General features: G+C 45.5%; 1 protein-coding gene across 1 annotated transcript; it reads right to left on the bottom strand.

The window, feature by feature from the left end:
* Window positions 1-349: 349 nt before the first annotated feature.
* Window positions 350-6,693, bottom strand: LOC110565991 (alpha-1-antitrypsin 1-6-like). Its single transcript, XM_021663777.2, has 4 exons — window positions 5,440-6,693; window positions 2,354-2,456; window positions 1,373-1,520; window positions 350-535 (listed from the first exon to the last, which is right to left on the bottom strand). Exons 1-4 carry the CDS (start codon window positions 6,113-6,115, stop codon window positions 350-352), a joined length of 1,113 nt encoding a protein of 370 aa, XP_021519452.2. The 5' UTR covers window positions 6,116-6,693.
* Between the last annotated feature and the right edge of the window lie 20,882 nt (window positions 6,694-27,575).

Here is a 27,575-nt window from a genome sequence, read left to right as displayed (position 1 = left end):
GAAGGGATGACAGGGACAGATACTGGGGCCCTGCTCCAGCCTGAGGAAGAAGAGCTCTACCATATCCTCCAGCTGTTCTCAGGAAATACTCAGAAGGGGACATGACCCCCTCGCTCCCTTCAGTGCTGGAGATGTGACATCATGGGGATCTCCTAAACCGAGATGCAGGGGCCCCTGAGATGTCCTATGACCTGCAGTCATCACATACCTCAGGGAGTAGAGGAAGACACAGACACCACAAGGAGAGGGCTTTGCTGGTTGTGCCCAGGCATGGGTGAAGCTATCCCATGTTTAATATCAACAGGGAGGAGAAATGGCTCTCAGGAGAGGGGCTGACTTCCAAGGGCAGTTAGTTTTTTGGATTTACCACCCTGCCAAGAAAGAGGGGGGCCCCATTTCCAATATGCTCAATGAAGATAAAGAAGGGTCTGTTTAACTGGAAAACTGAAATACTAGCCCACTCTTCGTTATCGCAATAATTCGGAACAGGTTCTATCTCCTTGTCATCGAAGGTCAGTGTGGCCTTACTTATCACCTGTAGGAAGGGAAACAGAGGCCTGTCAGAGGGGGAGACACCTACTGTGGACTAGGGTAAGATCTCATTTGGAACTCAGGAAAAAGAAACTCCAATGGTTTGTGTCTATCCTTTGTGGTACTACTGTTCTGCCCTTGGCGGCCCATGGTAGTGACCGAAAGCCCCTCTCCCTTTCGCTACGGCCTTTGCCTGCTTTGGCCCATTCCCTACCATGTTCCCTTCCTGACTCCATCTCTCATGGCCTTGGATACAACTCACACCTTCACCGGTGGGAGGACCATTTGGATTTCATGTCCTTTGCATAAAGGTCGCTGTTCCAATGTGTAGTTGTGAGCCTACTGCAGACCCGGTTTCTGAAGGTGACCTCGAGTGTCCAGACTTCCAGGGTAAGCAGCCTGATCTGAACTGCCTTCAATTTCCCTTAATCATTGGCATCTTTGGAGAACACTTTAGACCTCCTGACTTTGTTGTTGATGGGTTGCTCTAAGTGTTACAGATGGAAAATTCTAGGCTAAAGTCTCAGGTCACTGAGCCCAAGCCTCTCTGTATGAATATGGGCAAACTGAGCCCCAGCAACTCAATGCTTCTGAGCAACAGTGAAACTCATGTTCAGGAAAGTCATTCAGGGAAGCTGCTTGCATTATCAGCAGCACAAAGTCTCCCTGTTGCAGCTTTGACCTCTGAGCCATCCTCCAGTTAAATCACAAAGGTCCTCCAACGAGGACCAGCTTTGCCTTGATATGCACCTTTTTTTCTTCCCTTAGCCTTGTATCTGAGCTGCACCTCTACCTATTTGACTCAAACAGACACTGGAAAGGCACTGTGAGGTGACCTTACCTTGAAGGACTTACGAAGTGTGTCATCTTTGAGCACTGAACTGCTGGCTTCATTGTTGAAATCATAGTTGATTCCTAGTAGGTTCAACACTGACTCCAGATTATGGGTTTCAGATATTGAGAATTCTGGTATGTGCACATTGACCATCCTGGTTTGCAAGAAAAGAAGGTTTTCTTTAGTGTGGAAGAACCAATGCCTTTGTCCCAGGAGCCCCTGGGATGGCACCTACTCTGAGAAGCCCTTCCCGCATACTCAGAGTGTTCCCATGGAACCATGTTTCACTATGCCCTACAGTATTTGGTCACCCCTCTTACTCAGCCAGGGTTATCCCCAAAACATGACTCTGAAGAGAGTGGGAGTCAGTGTAGCTGAGGACAACTGCTCACTGGTGAGGCCAGGCAGCAGAGTGGCATCTTTGCCTGCAGTTTACCTCAGGCCTGCCTGAGCCTGGGTTTGCTTGGAGAGCATGGGCTCACAGACTGGTGTGACATGTCTCTGGGCACCCAGTAAACCCCAGGCAAGAGAGACAGAAGAATAGATTGCCTTGCAGTCATGCCCTGGCCTCTCTTTTCTTGTCTGAGGTTTTCTATACAGATTCCTCCCCTGTCCTCCAAACACTCCCAAGGACTGTCCACCTTGACCTTTTACCCTTAATGTGGCCAGGTCCTGAGAGCCATCTCTGTCTGCATGGTTCAGCCATAATTTACATGACAAATGTAGACCCTGCCCTAGGCTCTGCATATTGAGGAGTGAGTGTGTCCATACTGGAGTGTGATTTCCCCCAAGGACAATGGGTTTACCTCTTTATTTTGAATGCTGTTTCTGTCAGTGAATCTGGCCTACATTATGGAAATGAGCACCAAGTCTGCCTGAGAGCTCAAAGTTGCTGTGTCCTCAACTTCTGGCCAGTCCTCTAGGGTCTCTGTCATTTACTGATCAGAGCTTGCATAGCTCTGGGTAGTTCCTGGGACTAGGGATCACCTTAGGCTGTTATATTGCTTCATCCGGCGGAAGTGTGGATAGTTCAGCCTCTCTTCTGCCATGCGCATCTTCCCTTTGTCAGGTAAGATGAAGTAGAACATGGCTTGCATTTGGAAGTGTCCATATAAAAGCACCGTACTAAACAGATCCTTGTATTGGAATAGATCATACACATCCACACTATAGATGGTCGGTACCTTGCTGGACATCTCATTTGTTGGGTGGAAGTACTCCATTTTGACAACCCGACAGTTAAAGTTGCTGACAAGTTTGGCTGGAGAGGATGAAGAGGGATGTCAGACACAGGTAGGTCTAGTTCTGTGGGAGAATAACAGAGGAAAGGAGCCCAGAGACACCTCTTGGGACCCCAGTGTCACAAGATAAAAGCAGAATAAGAATTGACATAATATGGTACAAAGGCTTTGTAAGTGTCACTTTAATGTGGGGTGTGGGTGGAGACTTTGGGTGGGCTTTTTTTTTTCAATTTCCAAAGGTAAAGCGCCTTAGGAAAAATGTTCACTATTAAGTTTGTTGGATGGTTCCCTGGTGATGCAAAATGGTAACAAATGAAAGTAATCCCAGGTCCCTAAGTCACAGCTGCACACCTTTCTTCTAGAGGCTCCTTGTTTTTGGTTGACAATGGGTTAGTCAACAATCAAGCACACTTTTATGGTGTCTTGAGCCCTTTCCTGAGCCTGAGATACAGTGCAGATGCTTGGGGGCAGATAGGAAGTAGCCTCCCTAAGAATGTACAAGGACATGACCATCATGGCTATTTGAGTAGGTAGGGGCCTTGGGGACATTTCCTCAAGTTCATCAGAATAATAGAACCTTCAGAGCTCCTGACCCCATGTTACTGCTTGGGTACTGGGGCACAGAGCTCCAATGTCAGTCCTACAAAAGCGTGGGATCCATTGGTTCAGCCCCAGACGCTGCAGCAAGGTGCAGCCAGTCTCCCTAGCTAAACTGACCAAATCACAGGGCTCCCTGCCTCTTCAAGAGGGCTGCACCCAGCAAACACAGTGTAGGAGCAGCAGCAGCAGAAGCCCACCAAATTCAAAGCAAGTAACACAGCAGCAGGGTAGCTGTCTCCAGGACTTCTCCTGGTGAGAGGAGAGCCCTGGGGACTACCAATGACCACAGTTATCTACCACACAGGTCCATAATCTTCAGGTGAGCTGTGGTAATTCCTGAGAAGCACCAGCTATTTGGTGACCATACCCAAAATGTTGAGGAAGCTCCCTTTGGGAACAAACATCTTCCTGCCAAGGGGATTCTCCCCATCCCAGGATTCCAAGAGCTACCAGAAACTAAGAGACAACACCTGAGACAGCCAGACAGGTAGAGGCCAGCATAAAAGCACAACCAACAAAAGCCAAAGAAATATGGCATCTCTAGAACCCAGTTATCCACAGGAAAGTAGCCCTGGATACCCTCACATAAGTGAAATACAGGAAGATGACCTTACATTCATTCTTATGAAGAGATAAATGGAGGAAATAAATAACATATATAAAGAATTAGAGGAAGATAAAGTCAAAGAGATTGTGGCCATGAGCATACAGGAAGACGCAGCCAAACAGTTTGGCCTTCAGAGAGGAAATAAGTCAGTGAAAGAAACAAAAGAAACAGAGGAATGTTCAGACAAACAGGTGAAGGAATTGAAGGAAATCAGGAAAATTCAGTAAGGCACGTGAACGAAATCAACAAAATGGTTCCATTTCGGGAAGATAGAATTGGAAAAATTGAAGAGAACACAAACAGAGGAAATCATGAGAAGAATAACTTAGGGAAGAAAACAGCAACTACAGAGGTAAGCATATCCAACAGACTACAAGAGATGGAAGAAAGAATCTCAGGTGTGGAAGGTACAATGGAAGAAATCGAAGTATCCATCAAAGAAAATGTTAAATACAAAATATTCCTAATACAAACCACCCAAGAAATCTAAGACAACATGAACAGTCAAAACTTAAGAATAATAGGAGTAGAGGAAAAAGAAGATTCCTTTCTCTAAGGCCCAGAAAATATTTTCAACAAAATCATAGAAGAAAATTTCCCCAACTTAAAGCAGAGGCCTATAAGTATACAAGAGGCCTACTGAACAACTAGTACATTAGACCATAAAAGGAAGTCCTCCTGCCACATAATAATCAAAAGAGTATGTGTACAGAACAAAGATAAAATACTAAAAGTTGCAAGGGGAAAAGGCCAAGTAATGTATAATGGCAAACCCATTAGAATCACATCTGACTTCCCAGCAGAGACTATGAAAGCCAGAAGGGCCTGGACAGGCATCTTGCAGACCCATGTTCTCATTAGAAAAGAGGGGTTGATGGGAATGGAAAGGTAATGAAGCTATGGTGTGAGGGCTCTGCTCTGCAGGACTTTGCCCTGGGGAGAGGGAGCTCAGGTTAAGAGAAGCAGGCCTTAGGTTTGACTCCTTTCCTAGGCTGTATATTCCCTGGGGGAACAGCTGCTCCTCTCAGGGTCCTGACTTAACCAGTTCCAAGCAGGAGGTCATGCTTGGGGTCAGAGTTATTTGATGAAGTTCATGTGCTCCACAAAGTTCTATGCACTCTGTAACCTTACTTCTTCCATCACCTCACAGCACTGGGCTAGCTTTGTTGTAAAATGGTTGTTCACAAACAGATAAATTGGCTTGCCCTGTGTAGACAGGTAAGGGATGACAGAGGCCACATTTGATGTTAATATTTTCAGGCTCCAAAGTGATCTTCTATAGCGCTTACTGTGTCTACTTATAATCCATGGAAACTGCCTTTCTTATGTTCTCATGCTATAATTTTTTTGGAAATCACACATATTCTCCTGTTTTACTCAGAAAGTTTTCAGAAGAGGATCTTTGTAGAGGATGGTCTCTTAAGCCCAGCCATGAGCTTCTTTTAATCTGTCATCCTCCAGTCTCATCAACTGTTGGAAACTGTTACACTGCTTATTGGTGAAAGACTAAAGATGACACATACATCCTGCCCTCCTCCATTTTGGGGTGCCAAGGAGACAGAACATTGGAATGTGAGTATCTATTTGCAAAACCCCCTGGAGCCAGCTGAGCCAAGTGATATCACCCTTACCATTAAAGTCAATGTAGTTCACCAGGGCAAGGAATGTATCTTTCTCCAGACTCTTGACTGCATCCACTATCTTCTTGTTAGTTTCCTTCCTCATATAATTGTTGATTTGGATCTTGGCCACCCTGCTGTCTGTGAGGTCGATGGGGATTACGTCAGAGTGGTATAGGTCCTTGGATCCTTTCACAAATTTTTCTACCTTGTTCAGGGCCTTGTCGATGAATATGCTGCTACCACTTCTTATTTGGGCTTGTGCTGTACGCGGCTTGACTGAATGGAGCAGATACCAGAAACACTTGTGGATCTCAGCTTCGGTCAAGCCTGTTTTGTTGAGGCTCAGGCCCTCCAGGATATGTTGCCTATTGTTATCTTTGGCTCCCAGGGCGAGCATTGAAATAGCAGCAACAACTCTAATTGGGGAGAATAAAATGTTTCCATATTTCGACTGTTGGGCCATCTCTTTGAACAAAGAAATGGAGACATTGCTGATGGTCATAGCTACCTTCCGGCACTTGAAAAGTTCCTTCTGGCACTGGGAGTTTTCCCTCTGGCAGTGGAGGATATCAATGTCTGGTTTATTATCAAGTTCTTCCTGATAGTCTGTCTTGGTTCTGGGAAGCAGACAGCAAAGGACAGCTAGCAAGAGGAGTCCATGGGAGAAAAAGGGTTTCATTATCCTGCAAGACAGAGAAAGGCACACATCCCCAAGTCAGAGCCATGGTAACTTTCACTAACCAATGATTGACACATGTAAAAGCAATCACAGTTTCCTACACCTGTGTTGTGTGCTCTTCTGGGGCAGGCACTTCCTACAGCCTTATAATAGAAAGAGTCAGTGATAACTCTCAGGGCAGGTCATGTCTATCTGGTCTGCACTTCTCTGATATGTAAGAGTATTTTGCTTTCCTGCCTCAGTCCCATAGAGGAACTACACAGTCTTCCATTCCTTGGTGAGGACAAAATAGCCCAGAGTTATTAAAGAGTTCATTCAGAGTCCATGATCTGGGACTGTGGCAGGACCTTGTCCTACAGAAGGCTGACTGGATCCTACTCAGCTCCCATCTGCAACAATCCAAGCAAGAGAAACTTCACTGTTTGACCAAGATCTGTGTCCCTAGAATCCAGAGGTGCTTTTAATAGAGATCAATTTCTGAGCCTCATTTTAAAAACAGAAACCTGGAGGGTATTTGTAACATAAATACAGACATGGGTATTTATACCTGGATATGATGTAGAGAGCAGTTTGTAGGTTCCTTAATCTCTGTGCTTCAGAAGCACCCTGAGAGCTGTGGGGTGAATCAGGAGTGTGAACTCAAATCAAAGAGAAGGAAGAGGGGTTGGAAGGGTGGCACCTCAGCTGAGGAGTTAATGAGCATGTCTTTCCTGTAGATAAGGAGTTCTTCCCAGGTGGTCAAGGGCAGACAGCCCCTGGACAGAGAGAAGAGTCCCAGTCCCCTGGGCTGTCTTAGGGAGCTGTTAGAAACATGCTTTTAAGGTTAGCTGTTTTAAAGGGCCCATTTTCTCCTCTAAGAGAGTCTTGTGTGGATCCTTGAATCCACAAGCAGAGGTTAAGGTTCATGGCTTTGGGTAGAGGGTCAGGGACCTGGTTGTGGCCCAAGTCGAACATATTGGGTGTGGGTATAAGGGAGGGGAAGGATAGGACTTCCCGAGGTATCTCCTCATCTCTCTCCACCCAAGTTGGAGACTAGAGAAAAGTAAGAGATCCAAAACCAGCCCAGGCCTAGAGGCTTCCTCAGGGAGGGGTAGGCCCCTAGGTAAGCCCTCCCCAGTGTTCAACAGTGGGTATTCTGTGTTCTGGGAACACAGAGCAAGGTCTGTTTTCTCCTCCGGGTCTGCTCTTGGGAGTTGCATATGTGCCTTCCCTTCCTCTGTGTGCAGGGGTCATGGAGACAAGTAGTAAGGTTGGCAGTGCCCACCCGATGGGTTCAGGACTTACCGAGTAGAGTCCGCTAAGGCCACGGGAAGCTCGCGGGCTGGGTGTACAGCACAGACGTTCCCTTCTGCGCTTGCTCTAGGCGTTATAGGCTCAGCAGAGTGTGGGACACTTCACTCCCTATATGTGCAATGACTTCTCATGCTTGAGGAGAGCCTGGGCCAGATTGTAATCCTGACTAGAAGATGGTGTTCTGGGCGCTGCTGTGGGCTAACAGCCTCGCTATCTTTCCTTGAACTGACTTAGTGAAGCGTAGCTGGTGGATGCTAACCTTCTAGGAGGAAGACAGAGGGAGCCCTGTGGCGAGTTCAGCCCAGTTCAGAGAGTTGCTGTAATGAGCCTGTAAGACAGCAGAGCTGTCAGGAGCAAAATGAAGAGACATTTTTGGTCACAGTGACTGGGCAACGCCCCTAAGATATTGAGAGCTTGTAAGAGAGCAGAGCTTTCACGGATAGATAAGAAGATATTCAAGATAATCATAGGAATAGTAACTAAGTAACACTCTTAAGGCAGCTGATGTGTGTGCAAGAACGATAAGCTAAGCGATGCTCTGGATTAAAGTATAACAGTTAAAGTAACGCCCCTAGATATTAAGCAATGAAATTAGGTAATGTCAGCTGGTTAGTAGCTGGCCCGTGTGAAAGAACGATAAGCCAAGCCATGCCTCCCATAATTGTATAAAAATGCGGCCCAAGCCTACACAGGCGAGGCAGGCTAGACTCAGGATGAGGATGCTGATAGACTGCTAATACCCAGCCTATTCCCGAAAAGCTGTTTGAAAATCCCAGACCACCTTACCAGACCGGCCCTGGAAGGCAGGTCCTGAGCAACTGCAGCTTCCTAGCTTTCTTCACCTCTGAGGCCTGGCTGGAGCAGAGAAGCTCCTTGGCCTATCAAGTCATAGGGAGATGGTTCTGAGGTCCGGCTGGATCTGTGAAGTTCCGGGACCTAGAAGACACCTGATGCTGAAGACAAAAGTATTGGAGCCCATACCTGTGGCCAGGTGGAATTCCCCTTGTGATGTATAATGTGCTATGCAATTATTAGATATCTGTGTGATTTGTGTGATTAAAGCAGCATTCAAAAATCATTCTGGTGTTGGCTTTTATCAACATCTTCCCGCCCCTCGTGGCATCTTGGTTAAAGTCCTCTGGCGTAATCAAGCGCTCTTGACAGCAGCTGAGAGGAGGCCATGTGTCCGTACCTCTGCCTGGCCTCGCTGTGCTTTACAATCACCATCGGCCTGAAGGTAGTGAGTGAGTTTCCCCTCTTTGCCTGGGAAGACTCCCTTGGTTACTAGAATCTGTGCTATCTTGCCTTCAAACCCGGTTGTCTTGGACAGAGCATGGATATAGCCCAGTGCCTTGGAAGATAGCTTTGATGTAGCTGAGACGGAATTAAAGGTGGCCACTCCGGGGAGGAGGAACTCTGCCTTGAGGACATGGAGAATACAATTCCTTCATCCTCATGAGTACCCACTCCGTGTAATGAACGCAACAGCCTCAACCCCAGATGCACGCATAGGGAGCAGCACTTCCTGCCTCTAACCCTCAACTGCCAGTACTTGGCAGGCCTGCAAAGGTCTTGAAATTTCCTCTGGTACACCGAGCGAAGATACGGGTTCTCTGCCTTTTTAAACGAATGGAAAGTACTCTGACCATATTCTTTTGCTTGTCCATCCATTCTGAGATAGGCATGTGGCTTAGGGGCATAGATCATGCTGTCTTGAAAACAAGTGTAAACATGTCTGCCAAGGTCCTTTCATTTCTTTTGCAATAAAGGAGAGGTGATATTGCTGGGGAGTGTGACCTGTTGGTTGATTTTAAAGACCAGCTTAATTGGAGTATAAAAGGCCTTGGTATACAGTGACACCTAGCTCTTGGTCTGTCTCTGAGAATTTCTAGAGCTGATTAGATCATGGGGGTGGGGGTTGACACTCTCTATGGCCTAATATATCCATGGATTCATATCATGCCATTTTGGGGGAAGAGATGAAAGCAAAGAGGATTAGCTGGCTGGAGGCACACACCCAGTGACTCTCCCAAGAACTTCTTGTGGATTACCTACCTCTTTCCATCTCTCCCCTTGTGCTCATGTATGGACAGCTGGTCCTGCCCCCTGGCTTCACATCTCAACCATAACCTTTCCTGATCACCTTCTCAACCCCTGATTATGCTACCCACCACCATTTGCTTCATTTTCTTTATTTTACTCATTGTACTCTGCCTCATGAACTTCTGTGTAAAGGTTTGCAACAGCAAATTCAAAGGATCTCTAATCGGACTTTTCATCGGTTACTATTACAAGATTAGTGACCCTTAACTATGGAGCCAGGCCCTGTAACGTCCAATTATACCCTGACCAGACTTCCCCAAAGGACCTCAAGACCCTAAATCATCAGGAAACAGTTTGATAATAACAATGCCCCCTTTGCAACCGCATCTTTTCTTTCCTCCTGATTCTTTATTAAACAAAAAGAGGGGAATGTAGACCTGGAGCTACAGCAACCCACCTCCTCAGCCTTGGACTGGGCCTTGGCAGTTGAGCCCCCACAGCTATGGAGGTGGCTCTGGGAGATAACCTGAGCCATGGTGCTCCACTGCCTGATCAAAGAGGCTTCTGCCCCATCAAACCTACTGCACCTGTTCTCCACAATCAACGTAGCTTGTGGCAGAGAGATCAAAGTGGTGGCTGCCCACCCAGCAGTGGTGGCCTGACACCCAAAGCTGCCCTCATAGCCCCTGATGTGGAATTTCCACGCTGCAGCAATCCTAAACTGAAGCCATCCTAACCTACCCCAAGGCTCTGGACAGGCCACCCCAGCCAGACCATGCCTTCCTGATGTTTTCCTCCCTGAGCGGTGGTGACCTGCTGCCTTCCCTCCTTCCCCTTGCATCCACTGCAGCAGTGAGAAATGCAAGTGGCCCACTGCTCCACCTCTCCACACACAAAGAGCAACAAAATTCCACTAAAATTCCAAGTGGCTCCCTGACAGTTCTCCTTCCTGCCCCAGGGCAGTCAACCCCTGCTTCCCACCCTGGGGCTGTGGAGGTAGGAGACAATATTGTTACACCCTTCAAGACCTCAGTGGGAACTGTCCATGGTGACTATTCCTTCCCTTCACTGAGAGCTGTAGCTGCTGGAGAAGGAGGTGAGCTCAGGCTCCTAGGCCCATCAGGGGCTGGGTCAAGCCTCCCCTGATAGCTGCAACATCTCTTCCAAGGAGACCTCTCAGACCTGTGTTGTTCCTGGGCTCTAACGCCTCAGGATACCCTTGGGACACAGTCCTACCTCAGAAGTGTGTGGTTCATGGACTGTTTGGAGATATGCACCATAGGAGGGGAGCCTTACTTAGTACTTGAATGCCTGAACAGAAACCTGTGGCTCAGAAGGGTAGAGGACCCAGTCGAAGGTTGATATCATTGCTTTGCTAAACATATGTGACATGTCTGTCATTTTGCCTTCTGAACATATGTGGTCTATTTGCTTAGATTCCTGCTGCTGGTAGTTTAGGTCAAGAAAGCCTTTTGAAGTAGATCGTGATGACGACACAGATTTACCACCAGTCAAATTGCTAAAGATAGGTTACTGCTGCCTTGACACAGTGGCCCAATGCTCAGCTCTACATGCAAGAAGAGGATCATGTCTTCCAAGGCTCAGGGAATGTGGTAGAAGAGGAAGCCAAGAGAGGGGTGTAGTGTTGTGTAGCTGCTCTTTCAGATTGAAGTATTTTCTCATGGGGGAGAGGAACCTCAGAGGCTGAAGAAGCACAATTTGCAGGCTCTTTCCTGAGGTGACATAAGCAGTAAATAACTGTCAGGCTGGACACCTCTTCATGGGTTAGCTGCTTGCAAATTTTTCAAGGAATTTCAGGTGAAGCCCTTTCCTGATGTCTCTCTCACTCAAGTTGCTGTGTCAGGCTGTTCAGAGATGCAGCTTCTGAAAAGTCAGCCATGCTCCTGTAAATAACCACACACTTATGCTCTTGTGAGGAAACCCAGTAGAGTCATCCATTCATTTGTTCACCAAATGGGACTTTGATATTTTATTTTATTTTGATTTGTCAATGCCCTCTCTATCTGGGGTGAATAGAAATAGTCTTCCCAGAAAAGAATTTATATAATACCCAGGCTTGAAGTAACCTAGGGAGAGAATGTGGTGGAGCAAGTAGAGAGGGAGGCTCAAGTGTAATTTTTGTGGTCTGGGAATCGGACTAGGTCATGAAAAATGGAAGATCAAGGGTTTCCTCTTTGATGATGACTAGGAAGGGCCTGTTGATCACGTCATTGAGGACCTTAGGCCAAAAAGTCTGGTACAAGTCAACACCCTCTGGGACTTGTGTCTCTCTTTCTTCAGTTCTCAGCACAGCCATATGCACCGCCTAGGGAGAGAGCAGGTTGGGGAGGTGGCAGCAGGTCAGAGGCTGTGCTGTTCCCACTCTAGGCTGAAGCAAGCCTCCGTGTGGGAACCTCACTCAAGGAGGGCCTCTTGGAGGCCTTTGACCTCTTGATCATTCTTACCTTGTTCATGGCCCCCTCTCTTCAGGATCACTCAGAGCATTTCCTGACTTGGTCTGCTTTTTATTTTCTCCCTTTCTGACCCCCATGTCTGATACCCTTTGGGGCTGCCTAAAGCTGTGCCCCTGCAATATAAATGCACTTTCTAGTGCACAGTTTTGAGTTTTTGTTGCAACAAAGACTCTGACTGTGACCCTCAGAATGCCCAGCCTCCCCAAACCTGAAGCTCATGTTCAATGGCTTTTGTTTGTGTCTACTCATTTTCCCAGATCTATTGCTTAACTCCCTCATAAATTGAACTTTGTGGCTCACTTGTAACTTAATGGAAAATTCTAGAACATTCTTTGAAGTAACTGAGCCTAAGACTCTTTGTATAAGCATGAGCAAACCAAGGCTCAGCCAGCAGAAGGCTGTGGCCCAAGATTGTCAGAGAAACACCTCAGGCAAAAGCCATGGTACCTCCTACATGAGAAGTCACCCCCATCCCTGATTTTTAACACCTTTAACATTTTTAACATTTTTAACATCCTGTCCAGGTACCTTTGGAATCCTCAGAGCTCAACCGGGTCTTTGCTCATGTGTCTTTCTTCATCTGGAGCCTCGTGCCCAAGCTGTGCCCTCTATATTTCCTTCTGCACTTCACACCTTTTGAGCTATGCACTGGTTAGGTGGCCTCACCTTGAACATCTTTACAGGATTGTCCTCTGTGAGTTTTGACAGGTCAACTTTTTGCTGAAGATCTGTCTGATACCAAGTGTCCTCATGACTGTCTTCAGTTCATAGGTCGAAGAAATGGTGAACCTGGGGAATTGTAACTTGGCAAATCTGTCATAGTGGAAGAAAAACATGAGGGTCTGGTAGGTTTCGGTGTTCTTCTTGGACCCACCGTAGTGTGAAAGTGTTTTCTTTTCACATTTATTGCCTTGTTGTCTTTGTCCACAGCAGGATGGTCGGCTATCTTGGTGGCCTATCCTTGCAACTTCCTCTACACTTGGCATGGATGTCAGGTGTTGACATTAATGAGATCAACTGATAGTAGCAGGCCCTGAAGGGTCACCTCTTCTGAGAAGTCCTCTTGACAGAGTCAGGGGGCTCTCTGGAAATAATGACTTATCTCTTTCGCCAGAGTTGGGCTATTCCTGAGCATTGGCAGGGGCTGATGCAGCTGAGTGACATCACGATGAACAGAGGGACCCTGTAAGCTGAAGGAGGCCTGGGAGCAGGCTGTCCTTGGTGTTCAACTCTGTGGCTACTTCTTTTTTTTCACTTTTTAAAAACTTTTATTAATTACACTTTATTCAATTTGTATCCTCCATAAGCCCCTTCCTCCTCCCCTCGTAATCCCACATTCTGTCCCCCTTCTTTATGCATGCCCTTTTCCAAGTGCACTGATAGGGGAGGTCCTCCTCTCCTTCCTTATGATCTTAGTCTATCAGATCTCATCAGGAGTGGCTGCATTGTTATTTTCTGTGGTCTGGTAAGGCTGCTACCCCCTCAGGGGGAGGTGATCCTAGGGCAGGCCAATCAGTTTATGTCAGAGGCAGTCCCTCTTACCATTACTATGGAACCCACTTGGACACTGAACTGCCATGGGCTACATTTGTGCAGGGGTTCTAGGTTATCTCCATGCATGGTACATGGTTGGAGTAAGAGACTGGAAAGACACCTGTGTCTAAATTTTCTGCTTCTGTTGCTCTCCTTGTAGAGTTCCTGTTCTTTCCATATCTTACTATTTCCCACTTCCTTCATAAGATTCCATGCACTCTGCCCAACAGTTGGCCATAAATCTCAGCATCTGCTTTGATAGTCTGCAGGGCAAAGCCTTTCAGAGGCCCTGTGTGGCAGGTTTCTAACTTGTTTCTTGTTTTCTTCTGCTGCTGATGTCCATCCTGTTTGCCCTTTGAGATGGGGATTGAGCATTTTTTCTTTTTTATATTATGTATTTTTTTATTAATTACACTTTATTCATTTTGTATCCCCCCATAAACCCCTCCCTCCTCCCCTCCCAACCCCACCTTCCCTCCCCTTTCTTCATGCATGCCCCTCCTCATGTCCACTGATAGGGGAGGTTCTCCTCTCCTTCTTTCTGATCTTAGTCTATCAGTTCTCTTGAAAAGTGGCTGCATTGTCCTCTTCTGTGGCCTGGTAAGGCTGTTCTCCCCTCAGGGGGAGGTGATCAAAGAGCAGGCCACAATCAGATTATGTCAGAGGCAGTCCCTTGTCCCATTACTATGTAACCCACTTGGACACTGAACTGTCATGGGCTACATCTGTCCAGGGGTTCTAGGTTATATCCATGAATAGTCCTTGGTTGGAGTATGAGTCTCTGGGAATTTCCCTGTGTTCAAATTTTCTTGTTCTGTTGCTCACCTTGTGGAGTTCCTTTCTTCTCCAGCTCTTACTATTTCCCACTTCTTACATAAAATTCCATTCACTCTGCCTGACATCAGGCTCAGCATCTGCTTTGATAGTCTGCAGGGCTATTTGATAGTCAGAGGCCCTCTGTGGCAGCTTCCTAGTTTGTTTCCTGTTTTCTTCTTCTGGTTTTCAGAAGCCCTCTGTAGCAGTTTCCTTGGTTGTTTCCTGTTTTCTTCTTCTTCTGATGTCCATCCTCTTTGCCTTTCAGGATGGGGATTGAGCGTTTTAGTTAGGGTCTTTTCTCTTGCTTAGTTTCTTTACATGCACAGATTTTAGTGGGTTTGTCCTATGTTGTATGTCTATATGAGTGAGTATATACTGTGTGTGTCTTTTTGCTTCTGGGACAACTCACTTAGGATGATCCTTTCCAGGTCCCACCATTTACCTGCAAATTTCATGATTTCCTTATTTTTCATTGCTGAGTAATATTCCACTGTGTAGATGTACCACAATTTCTCTATCCATTCTTCAGTTGAGGGGCATCTGGGTTGTTTCCAGCTTCTGGCTATTAGAAATAAAGCTGCTATAAACATGGTTGAGCAAATGTCTTTATTGTGTATTTGAGCCTCTTTCGGATATATTTCTAAGAGTGATATGGCTGGATCTTGAAGAAGCACTATTCCTAGTTGTCTGAGAAAGTGCCAGATTGATTTCCAGATTCGTTATACAATTTTACATTCCCACTAGTAGTGGAGGAGGTTTCTCCTTTCTCCACAACCTCTCCAGCATGTGTTGTAACTTGAGTTTTTTACCTTGGCTATTCTGATGAGTTTAAGGTGAAATCTCAGGGTCGTTTTGATTAGCATTTCCCTGATGGCTAATGAGGCTGAGCATTTCTTTAAGTGTTTCTCTGCCATTCGATATTCCTCTACAGAGAATTCTCTGTTTAGCTCAGTTCCCCATTTTTTATTGGATTACTTGGTTTGTTGCTTTTAAGCTTCCTTAGTTCTTTGTGTATAATGGATATTAGCCCTCTGTCAGATATAGGGTTGGTGAAGATTCTTTCTTAATCTGTAGGCAGTCGTTTTGTTTTGATTATGGTGTCCTTTGCTTTACAGAAGCTTCTCAGTTTCATGAGGTCCTATTTATTGATTGTTGCTCTTAGAGCCCGTGTTTTTAGTGTTTTTTTCAGTAAGTTGTCTCCTGTAGCAATGAGTTCTAGGGCCTTCCCCACTTTTTCTTCTGACGGATTTAATGTGTCTGGTTTTTTGTTGAGGTCTTTGACCCACTTGGACTTTAGTTTGGTGCAGGGTGATAAATATGGATCTATTTGCATTTTTCTACCTGTAGATATCCAGTTAGACCAGCACCATTCGTTGAAGATGCTATCTTTTTTTCCATTGTATTGTTTTGGCATCTTTGTCAAAGATCAGGTCATAAGTATCATAAGTATCTGGTTTTATTTCTGGGTCTTCTGTTCGGTTCCATTGATCCACCATTCTGTTTCTATGCCAGTACCATGCAGTTTTTATTACTGTTGCTCTATAGTACAGCTTCAGATCAGGGATGGAGATACCTCCAGAAGATCTTTTATTGTAGAGGATTGTTTTAGGAATTCTGGGTTTCTTGTTATTCCATTTGTAGGTGAGAACTTTTCTTTCCAGATCCATAAAGAATTATGTTGGTAATTTGATGTGAATTAAATTGAATCTGTAGATTGCTTTTGGTAAGATGGCCATTTTTACTATGTTAATCCTGCTAAGCCATGAGCATGGGAGATCTTTCCATCTTCTGATATCTTCTTCTAATTCTTTCTTCAGAGACTTGAAATTTTTTTCATACGCGTCTTTGACTTCCTTGGTTAGGGTTACTCCGAGGTACCTTATGTCATTTGTGGCTATTGTGAAGGGTGTTGTTTTCCTAATTTCTTTCTCAGTCCTTTTGTCTTTTGTATACAGGAGGGCTACTGATTTTTTTGAGTTAATTTTGTAGCCGGCCAGTTTGCTGAAGGTGTTTATCAGCTGTAGGAGTTCCCTGGTAGAATTTTTGGGGTCACTCAGGTATACTATCATATCATCTGCAAATAGTGATAATTTGACTTCTTACTTTCCTGTTTGTATCTCCTTGATCTCCTTTAACTGTCTTATTGCTCTAGCAAGGACTTCAAGAACTATGTTGATGAGATATGGAGAGAGTGGCAGCCTTGCCTTGTCCCTTATTTCAATGGGATTGCTTTAATTTTCTCTCCTTTTAGTTTGATGTTGGCTATTAGCTTGCTGTATATTGCCTTTACTATGTTTAGATATGTGCCTTGTATCCCTGATCTCTCCAATATTTAAATGTGAATGGATGTTGGATTTTGTCAAATGCTTTTTCAGCATCTAAAGATTACCATATGGTTTTTTCCTTTCAGTTTGTTAATATGGTGGATCACATTGATGGTTTCTGTATATTGAACCAACCCTGCATACCTGGGATGAAGCCTACTTGTTCATAGTGAATGATATCTTTGATGTGTTCTTGTATTCAGTTTGCAAATATTTCCTTGAGTATTTTTGCGTCAGTGTTCATAAGGGAAATTGGCCTGGAATTCTCTTTCTTTGTTGGGTCTTTGTGAGGTTTAGGTACCAAGATGATTGTGGCTTCATAGAATGTGTTTGGTAATGTTCCTTCTGTTTCTAGTTTGTGGAATAGTTTGAAGAGAACTAGAGTTAGCTCTTCTTTGAAGGCGTGGTAGAATTCTGCGCTGAAACCATCTGGTTCTGGGCTTTTTTTGGATGGGAAACTTTCAATGACTGCTTCAATTTCCTTAGGGGTTACAGGATTATTTAATTGATTCGCCCAGTCTTGATTCAGCTTTGGTAAGTGGAATCTATCAAGAAAATTGTCTATTTCATTTAGATTTTCAAATTTTGTGGCATATAGAATTTTGAAGTAAGTCCTTATGATTGTTTGGATTTCCTCAGTGTCTGTAGTTGTGTCCCCCTTTTCATTTCTGATTTTGTTGATTTGGATGGTGTCTCTGTGCCTTTTAGTTAGCTTGGCTAAGGGTTTGTCTATCTTGTTGATTTTTCTCAAAGAACCAGCTCTTCGTTTCATTGAGTCTTTGAATTATTTTATTTGTTTCTAATTGATTGATTTCAGTCCTGAGTTTGATTATTTCCAGCCATCTACTCCTTTTTGGTGTGTCTATTTCTTCTTCTAGTGTTTTTATGTGAGCCAATAAGTTGCTTGAATGAACTGTCTTGAATTTCTTCTTGAAGGCTCATAGTACTATGAACTTTCCTCTTAGCATTGCTTTCATTGTGTTTCACAAATTTGGATATGTTGTGCCTTCATTTTTATTGAATTCTAGGAAGACTTTAATTACTTTCTTCATTTCTTCCTTGACCCAGCTGTCATTGAGTAGCAAGTTGTTCAGTTTCCATGTGTGTGTAGGCTTTTGCTATTTCTCTTGTTGTTGAGGTCCAGCTTTATTCCATGGTGATCAGACAGGATACAAGGCATTATTTCAATCTTCTTGTATCTGTTGAGGCTTACTTTGTGACCAACCATATGGTCTATTTTGGAGAAGGTTCGATGATGCACTGAGAAGAAGCTAAATTCTTTTGTGTTTGGGTGTAAGGTTCTGTAAATGTCTGTTAGGTCTATTTGATTCATGACCTCTGTTAGAGACATTGTTTCTTTGTTTATTTTCTTTTTTGTTGACCTGTCCTTTGTTGAGAGTTGGGTGTTGAAGTCTCCTACTATTAATGTGTGGGGATCTATGTGTGGTTTAAGTTTTATCATTTTTTTTTTACAAGTGTGGTTGCCCTTGTATTCGGGGCATAGATGTTCAGGGTTGTGATGTCTTCCTTTTGGAATTTTCCCTTGATGAGTATGAAGTGTCCTTCCCCATCTCTTTTGACTAATTTTGGTTGAAAGTCTATTATATCAGACATAAGAATGGCTACTTCTGCTTCCTTCTTGGGTCCATTTGCTTGGAAAGCCATCTTTCAGCCCTTTACCCTAAGGTAATGTCTATTTTTGTGACTTAGGTATGTTTCTTGTATGCAAGAGATCTGGGTCTCATTTATGCATCCATTTTGTTAGTCTGTGATTTTTTATGGGGGAATTGAGTCCACTGATGTTCAGAGAGATGAATGACCAGTGGCTGTTAGATCCTTTGATTTTGATGTTGGCTGTGGTCATAAGGTTGTGTGCTTGGTTGCTTTTTGTTTTATTGTAGTGAGGTTAATTATTTCCTGTGTTTTCTTGAAAGTAGCTAGTTTTTATGGGTTGGATTTTTCCTTCTAGCGTCTTCTGTAATGCTGGATTTCTGTGTTGGTATTGTTGAAATTTGTTTTTGTCATTGAATGTCTTGTTTTCTCCATCTATGAGGACAGATAATTTTGCTGGGTATGGTAGCCTGGGATGACATCTGTGTTCTCTTAGGGCCAGTCTCTTCTAGCTTTCATAGTCTCTGTTGAGAAGTCAGGTGTGATTCGGATGGGTTTGCCATTATGTTACTTGGCCTTTTTCCCTTGCAGCTTTTAGTATTTTTTCTTTGTTCTGTATACTTACTGTTTTGATTATTATGTGGTGGGAGGATTTTCTTTTCTGGTCTAATTTATTGGGTGTTCTGTAGGCTTCTTGTATTCTTATTGGCTTCTCCTTTAAGTTGGAGAAATTTTTTTTTCTATGATCTTGTTGAAAATATTTTCTGGGCCTTGGAGGAGTGAATCTTCTTTTTCCTCTATTCCTATTATTCTTAGGTTTTGCCTTTTTATGTTGTCTTGGATTTCTTAGATGGTCTGTGTCAAGAATTTTTTAGATTTAACATTTTGACAGATACATTGATTTCTTCAATTGTATCTTCCACACCTGAGATTCTTTCTTCCATCTCTTGTATTGTATTGGTTATGCTTACCTCTGTAGTCCCTGTTTTCTTCCCTAAGTCCTTTCTCACCACAATTTCCTGCCTTTGTGTTTTCTTTAATTTTTCCAACTCTATCTTCAGATCTTGAACCGTTTTGTTGATTTCCTTCACCTGTCTGACCGTATTTTCCTGTTTTCCCTTCAATTCCTTCAGGTGTTTTTTTGAACAATCCTCTGTTTCTTCTATTTCTTTCAGTGATTTAAGTATTTCCTCTCTAAATGCCATAGACTGTTTGGCAGCAATTTCCTGTATTTCTTTATAGATGGCCATAATCTCTTTTTCTTTATCTTCTTCTATTACTTTACACATGGCCATAATCTGTTTATATCTTCCTCTGGGTCTTCACACATTTTATTTGTTTCCTCTGTTATCCTCTTCATGAGCATAGATGTTAGGTCATCTTCTTGAATTTCAGTTATGCTGGGGTGTCCATGGCTACTTGCCCCTTGATAACTGGGTTCTGGAGATGCCATATTGGTTTGTCTTTGGTTGATTGAGCTTTTATACTGGCCTCTACCCATTGGCCTACCTTAGGTATTGGGTGTTAGTTTCTGTTGGTTCTTGGAATCCTATGGTGGAGAGAATACCCTTGGTGGGAAGATAGTTTTTCCTGAAGGAAGCCTCCTCCTCTTTTTGTGTATGGTCACTGTATGTCCAGTGTTTTTCGGGTGTTCCCACAGCTCACCTCAGGCATAGAGACCTGAGTGGTAACTGTGGTTCTTGTTGGTCATGAGGGCTCCCCTCTCACCCGGGGAAATCCTGGAGACAGCCGCCCTGCTTCTGGGTTTCTTCCTGTAAATTTAGTCAGCTGCTGTTGTAACCTGGGTGTCCTGTGGTTTCGTCAGTTTTGTTAGGGATAACTGGATGCCCCTTGGAGCAGTATCTGGATGTTCATCTCGGAGATCCTAGGCTTTTGTAGGTCTGAGGTTGGGGCTTTGTGCCCCAGTACCCAAGTGGTAATTTGTGGCAGGTGCACAGCAGGTCCCTGGATTGGGCCGGTCTGCAGGACCTTTTCCAGGGATATACTGGATGCCCTAATTCTGTCCACGTTTGCTTCATTCACTGTGGGGATTTTTCCAGACAGGGAGTCCAAGTCTCTGGTGCTCTGGGGTGCACAGTTGTGTATGTGACTAATAGTTGGTGCAGAGAATGTCTCTGGGCTGGCAGTGCATGCACCAGTCAGTCTGTGGGACCTTCTACAGGGATATACTGGATGGCCTAATTTGGTCCCCATTTCCTTCCTTCCCTGTGGGGTTTACTCCCGACAGAGACTTCCAGTCTCTGTTGCTGTGGGGTGCACAGCTCTGCCTGTGCTAGAGAGCTGGGTGCTCAGCAAGTCTGTGCTTGCAGGTTCGGCCCAGTTCAGTGATGTCGGTTTGCTCCTGCCATTCTGTGAGGCCTTTTCCTGGGAAATACTGGGTGACCCTAGGTCAGTCCTGTTTCCTTTCTTTCCTGTGGGGTTTTCTCCAAACAGGGACTCCCAGACTCTGATGTTCTGGGGCTCACAGTTCTGTCTGTGATGCAGAGGAGAGTTGGGTGGGCTCCCAGCAAATCTCTGTGCTCATAGCTGGAGCTCAGTTCAGTGCTGGCAATTTCCACCTGCCATTCTGCGAGAACTTTTTAGGGAAAGCCTGGGTGACCCGTGCCCAGTCCTGTTTCCTTCCTTCCCTGTGGGTTTTTCTCTCGACTGGGACTCCCAGTCTCTGGTGGTTTTGTGCCCACTGTTCAGGCTGGGTAGGTGATCAGGACACACAGGCATGTGGTTCTGGTCTGGTGACCTAGTGCCTGCAAGATCTGGGATCTCTTCTGGGATCTGGCTGCATCACATGAGAGTGGAGGCAAGTGATTCCCATGCCATGGGGGTTTCCTCTCATCTGGGAAACATGATCGCTATTGTTTTAAGGCCGAGAGTTCAATCTCTTGGTCACTGTACATAAAATGTCCTCCTCCTCAGACAAGGTGTTCTCCTGGCCCCTCCATGTTGTCCCTCCCCGTGTGGCTACTTCCAATCACAATCCCATCCTGTTCTCTGCTCTTTGCTCCGGGTTTGTGGTCTTAGAGCTATTTTCAGCAGAGTAGCACCTCTGCCCACACTTGCTTCAGGCCCATGAAACAGACACATTGCCTGAGATCACTGGTGGGAACACACTCTGGTTTGTTGGCTCTTGGGAACCCAATAAACCACACTGATGAGTATCAAAGGAACAGAGGATCCTGCAAATGTGTCCTGGGTGTCCAACTTTAACCTTTCCTCTCTAGGTCTCTGTAACCAAGCTCTGCCCAGGAGAACTGTGAAAGCACCCATTATCTGGAAGAAGTGCCTTTTCAAGGGGAGTCCAAGGCCCAAGCACACCTCAATATTTAGGTCTTCTGTAAGCTTCATTAAGACTGCAGCAAGTGTGCTGGACAGAGAGCTCACCCAGCAATAATACCTTTACCAATGTCTGTTCGTTCCTGGAGACTATCCAAGAAGCTTATGGAAATTTATGCCCCTTTTCTTTTAGTCCCTGAAATTGTACCAACTGTGTTCTTTGTGTCAAAGCCCATCTTCCTGTTCTTGGTTGTGTCATAAGATATGCTTTGGTGACTGTCTCAAAGGCCAGCAGTGAACATTTGGAAGGCACAGTGTGCATGGTGGGAAGGCACCAGGATCAGGGCATATTGTTCCCAGTGACCATTGTCAGGGCACCCAATCTGACCAGCAGTGCTTTCAAGAGCCTCTAGGTCATGAATAGTAGCTATGATTCAGGGATGGGGTCCACCTGCCCTAGCTGAGCGAGTGGCTGGTATTGGGCGGTGACTGACCTCAAAAGACAGAAGAGTTCCGAATCACCCTGGGTGAACGTGGCTCTGGATGCCTGTGTGGTAGTCATGGCTTAGGTTTTGTACCAGCTGCTGGATCTTGCCCTGGTCTGGCATAATGATGAAGGCCATGACATCCCCTACATAGTGCTGTAACAGCACCCAGCTATACAGACTCTTAACACTTTCAGATCAAACTTACCCCGGCGGTTGATCATGGATACCAAACCCACTGTGTGTGTCCAGTTGGTACTTATCTTCCATAACATACATGTGTTCTCATCCTGGAATTCACTGGACTTCTGGGGAGAGAGAAGAGGCTATTAGTGATGGGTGGGATCAAAATTCAGCTGTCAGAGCAAGGGGTTCCCTGGCCCCTAGTGAGACACCCCTCACCCACTTTATCCTTAGCTTCATGAAGCATAAATGGTGGGATGAGCTAGACCACAGAAGTCTGCAGAAGGAATTTTGTGATGGTGCCCTGAAGCTGTAGAAAATATAGAATACTTTTTATCAGGCTAATGAGTGGGAAATTTTGGAATTTCGTCCCTCCCTCTTTTCTCTTTATCTGTTGGGTATTAGGCATGTTTGATAGTTCCACGAGAATTTGTTGCTTATGGTAGAAATTGAACCTATTCTTGCAAACACTCAACCCTTGTCTCCATCACTGAGATACAACTTTGCCCCTGCCTGGAGAGTCTCAGTAAACACTGGAAACTCAAAGTTTCCTCCTGGAAGATTCCTGTCCTTGGCAGACAATTGTTCAGTCTGTGTTCCAGAGAAAGCTCATGCATGCGTATGCCTGAACATTGTCTTCTCCGTTGTGTAAGTGTCACCACTGAGAGCATCAGAGAGGCTAGAACCTCAGGAACTGAGATCATTAGAAAGGAGCAGGTAATGGGGTGTGTACAAGGCCTAACTTTGTCACAGTGGAGCTGGTACCTCAATTGTGCTGGATTTGACCCAGGGGCTCAATTTCTCAGGACTCTGTCCAGGGTAAAGGAAGCCATGGTAGAGAGACAGGCTTTGGCCTTGATTCCCATCATTCACCAGAGGGTCCTTACCTAGTCATTTCCAGGCAGGATGTCACACTGGGGTGGGGTTGGGGGCCAGGTTAGTTGCTCTTGGTAGCTATTAATTTTTTCATCACCCCAGAGCTTCCCCTGGGAAGGTAGGTGGTTATATCTTAAAACAGTGAAATGAAAATGATTTTTCTTCTCTTTTGGATGTCATGGTTTTTGGGTAGTTGGGCAACAGGGGACTGATGAAGAGAATTTGATCCATGGAACCTAGATGGCAGACTGTGAGAACCATGGTAGAAGGAGAGAAATGACTCCCATGGGCTGTGTATGTTTTGACCTCCATATGTGTTCTGTGACATGTGCAGCTATGCACTTCCACAGAACAGCAAGTAAATACATATAAAACCCTACCACTTGTCACTTCAAGCTAGTAATACTTCTGCTCCCAAGCATGGTCCTATAACTCATTATGTGACTTAACTACCATAAAAGGGGAGGCTAGTCAAATAATGCCCATGACACACAGCATTCTCATCCCACTCTTATCCCATAATGAGCCACACCCATGGTGATCATTATTCATGAACGCATGGGGCTCCTCCCTAGCTTGTCTGCTTGTGTGCTTTACTGCCTCTTCTAAAGAAAACTCTTTCCCACTCACTCTCCTGCCCATCTATGAATTCTTTTACAGTTTCAAACCAGACCGTGAGCCCTAGGGTTCTGATCTCTGTGGTTGCCCTCCCTGGTGCCAGCCCCACATTACCACTGAAAGAGATATAGTTCACCAGGGCAAGGACTGTGTTTATCGGCAGGTCCTCAACCACTTGTAATATATGTCCATAGCTTTTCATCATCCCGTGATTGCTGACCCTGGCCTTGGCTTCCTGGATCACATTGAAGTTGATGGGAATGGCTTTCGAGGGGTACAGCTCCTCAATTGCCTTTTTAATTTGTCTGACACCATCAGAAATTTATTGATGAGCAAGGTGTTGCCAGTGGTCAGTTGAAGCTGGTGATCTAGCTAGAGGAGTGTATGGAGGAGATGTTGGAAACATGTGTGGACCTCCCTTGCAAGTTTCTTTAGGAGACTGAGTCCCAGCCCCTTCAGGATTTCCTTGTGAGTGCTGCCATTAGCGCCCAGAGAAAGCACTGTGAAGGTGGCTACAATGCTCATTGGGGAAATGCAATGTTGTTTTTTTGGGCTGATGCATTGCATTTTGGAGCAAGAACAGAGAGATGTTGGTGATGGTTGGGGCAAAGTCTGGCATTGAGGAGGCTCCTGCTTATTCTTGTTATGGCCTGAGGCTTGTGTGTCTTGGTAACCTTCAGTCTGAAACCCAGGGAGCAGACAGGTGAACCCCGCTATCAAGAAAAGCTGCAAGAAAAAAAGGGTGTTATTGTCCTGTAAGACAAAGAAGAGGACTAAAGCCCCAAATCGGTGTTACAGTAACTCTCACTGACCAACCCAACCATTACCACCAAGTAAAAGCAACTAGGTTTTTCAAGCTGTGTGCCCAACTAAAGCTGGGAATGCTCTACATTCTCATCCTGGAAAGAAACAGAGGAAACCATCAGAGTCATAAGAGCTCAGAAACACTGACTCATTCCTTTGATTTTTTTCTTTAAACTGTACATTAAGTGTGTGTGTGTGTGTGTGTGTGTGTGTGTACACATGTGAGCACCACGTCAAGTATATAAAAGTCAGGGGACAACTTGTGGGAATTTGTTCTCTCCTACCATGCTACTGTGTGGCTCCGGGGACCACCAAAGATCACCAATCATAGCACTAGCAGATTTACCCTCCACAGCCTCCATTGCTTTCTTGTTGAAGTCCACAGGGGAAGTGGTTATTCTTTCTGTTTGCTGATAAGAAAGTCAAACACCTCTACTCTTGCCTGATGCGTCTAAAACAAAAAGGGGGAACTGTAGAGAGCTGCGGAATGCTATGCCTTAAAGATGGAGCTGGTTTCTGCCTTCCACCTTCCCGATGGTGAGTGCTCTCTGTCACGAACAATTCCACATTTGGCTAGGGCTGAGGATCTGGCTTGCTTCCATGTATGTGGACCTATCTGCATTGCCCACGTGGCACGCCTGGGTTGGCTACCCAGAGGCTATTTAAGCTGTGGGCTGGCTTTCCCCGGGGTCCGAGGATTGTTCAATGTTCCTGAATAAACTGCATTGAAAAAAAAAAAAAAAAAAAAAAAAAAAGAAAGTCAAACACCAGAGAGGTGAAAGCCCACAGTGAACGTCAGGCAGCCCATATTTCTGACAGGTTCCATTGTATCTGCAGTGACTTAAAGACATAAGTGCCATGGCCTGTGACATTGTGAGCCTGAGGAATTTGCTTGTTCAGGGGCTATGAGACAAGCTATGTTCTGGAGGCATTTGTAGCCATTACCTATGGGTTTCAGACATCTAGCTCTGTCCCATTGACAGTCAGGAAAAGTAAGGCCCAGAGTATTCAGCAACTTCTTTAAGATCACTCACCAGAAGAGTGGCAGTGGCTGGCATGTGCTCCATGTATGCTAAGGCAGTCCCTATGGCACTGACTCCACTGAGCATGGGGCTTGAGCTCAGAGCTGGGCGCAGAGGACAGCAAGAGTTTGGGGGTTTCATTAACGTATATAATGATGCCCCCTGATATCTCAGTAGTCCCTGCCCATGCCCTGTCCACCTGCAGTGAGTCAAGGAGAATCCAGACTCTCTAGAGACACACAATTGTGAGGTATATGAAGAGGTGAAAATAAACCTGGGTTTCAATTTGGACTGTAACACCAGCCATTTTGTGACAACAAATATTTAAACTTCTCTAAATCTCACTTTAAACAGGGTTGTTATGGAGAGTAAAAAGAATTAGAGGAGACATCAAACTTTCACCAAGCTGTGACCTCAGGGAAGTTCATGAGGGAGGAAAGAGATGGGTTTTGCAAAACCCTAGCTCTCAACACTGGAGGGGTGGGACATAAAGCAAAGACAGAATTTGGGATTATGAACCTATATAAGAATGAGTGAGAGGAGGAAACAGAAAGCCACGAAGGTTATCTGGAGAGTTGCCAGGAAGAGATCACAGATAGCTGGCCCCTAGGCAGGAGGGTGGAGCCCAGAGAGCAGAGGGGAGAGGACCTCACACTGAGCTCTGGAATTCAGATTTGAAAATCTAGAGATGAAAGTGATTTGGTCTCTTCTAGGCCCTTGAGGCTCATTGAACTCCAAAGCCTACACTCTTGGTCTACAGCTAGGACTGGGTTCTGAAAGGGGCAGGGAATAAGAACCCCCAAGGCAGAGCAAGTGCAGGGGAAGAAGAGTAGGGTTCCCTGAAGTGGATCCTCTGAAGTGAGTATCTAGAGGAAGGAAACTCACTGGCCCAGGCTGGGGAGGCGCTTCAACAATGAACCAGGTCAGCCTGCCCAATGTTCCAGAGTGTCCCTACTAAGCTCTGGGCATGCAGAATGAGGTTATTCTTATATCCCGAACTTATGTCAGGAACTACAGCTGGTATCTGCTTCCCCCAGGTGCCGATGGTGCCAACCCAGCTTGAGAGGCTGATTGATAGCACCCAGCCTTGAGCTAAGGAAGAGTCTGGTGAAGGACTTACTGAGCAGAGTCCCCTGTGGCCAGTGGGAGGTTTGTGGGTAGATGTGCAGTACTGGCTGTTCCTCATATGTCCCTTATCTTGGTGCTTTATAGGGTGACAGAGGGCATCAGATACTTGGTCCCAACGTGCCCTGGACCCTCTGTGATAAAAAACAGCCTGGGGCAGCTTGGCCAGGTAATCGTGTGACTAGAGGACAGGACTATTCTTTCTAGAATTGACCTAGTTCATTGTAACCACCCAGAGTCACCCACCTGGAATGAGAAAGGTGAGGGAGCCTGTGGCCATTGCAGCCTACCTCAGAGAGCTACAGAAGGGGGCCATGGGGCCATGGGTCATGCTGGACAGTCCCCAGTACACAGCAGTGATGGCCACTGTGAAGTTCTTGACCTCTTGGTCCTGAGATTTCAGTGTTAATTACACTCACAAAGGCACCCAGTGATCCAATCAGGATAAGTATGTCCACGCAGGGATTTGGTCGTGAATGTAATTTCAAGGATCCCCATTAAAGAATGGCTGGGAGAATACATGGGCAAAGGCAGAAGAGGCAAGTTCAGGACCATTCCTCAGAAGGTGTGAGCACCATAAGGGGGATTTCTGAGAAAGGAGCCATGTGAGAGTATTCATGGAGGCACTATGTATGGCTTTTGATACTCCTTTGAGGAAGGACCCCAAAGGCACAGAGCCACTGAGGAACCTATGCCAGCTCACACAGCCTTTCCCTCACATTGTAGCCTACATGGCACCTCCTGGCTACCTCTTTGTCCTTTCTGGGGAGGGGACTCGATGTCTCAGCTGTGCCTCCCCATTCTGACTCAGCTTCCCCCTAGGAGTCCAGAAGGAACTCCCTCTGTCCCTACTTCACAACGGGTCTCAGTGAGGCCCACACTGCCAGCCAAACTCCCAGCACACAGACTCACCCTCGATTCTCACAGTATTTCCCTTTCACGGAGTGAGGGAGAGGGAAGGC

The sequence above is a fragment of the Meriones unguiculatus genome, chromosome 7 (assembly GCF_030254825.1).
Source record: "Meriones unguiculatus strain TT.TT164.6M chromosome 7, Bangor_MerUng_6.1, whole genome shotgun sequence".
NCBI lineage: Eukaryota > Metazoa > Chordata > Mammalia > Rodentia > Muridae > Meriones > Meriones unguiculatus.
Note: the sequence above shows the minus strand (reverse complement) of the source record. Positions and strands in the feature narration are given on the sequence as shown.

Coding starts and splice junctions, on each gene's coding strand:
- LOC110565991 (XM_021663777.2), bottom strand. CDS start 6,115: ATGAAACCCTTTTTCTCCCATGGACTCCTCTTGCTAGCTGTCCTTTGC. Junction 2,457..5,439: donor CATTGACTTTAATGGTAAGG/GTGATATCACTT, acceptor TCCAAATGCAAG/CCATGTTCTACTTCATCTTA. Junction 1,521..2,353: donor AAGCAATATAACAGCCTAAG/GTGATCCCTAGT, acceptor CTTGCAAACCAG/GATGGTCAATGTGCACATAC.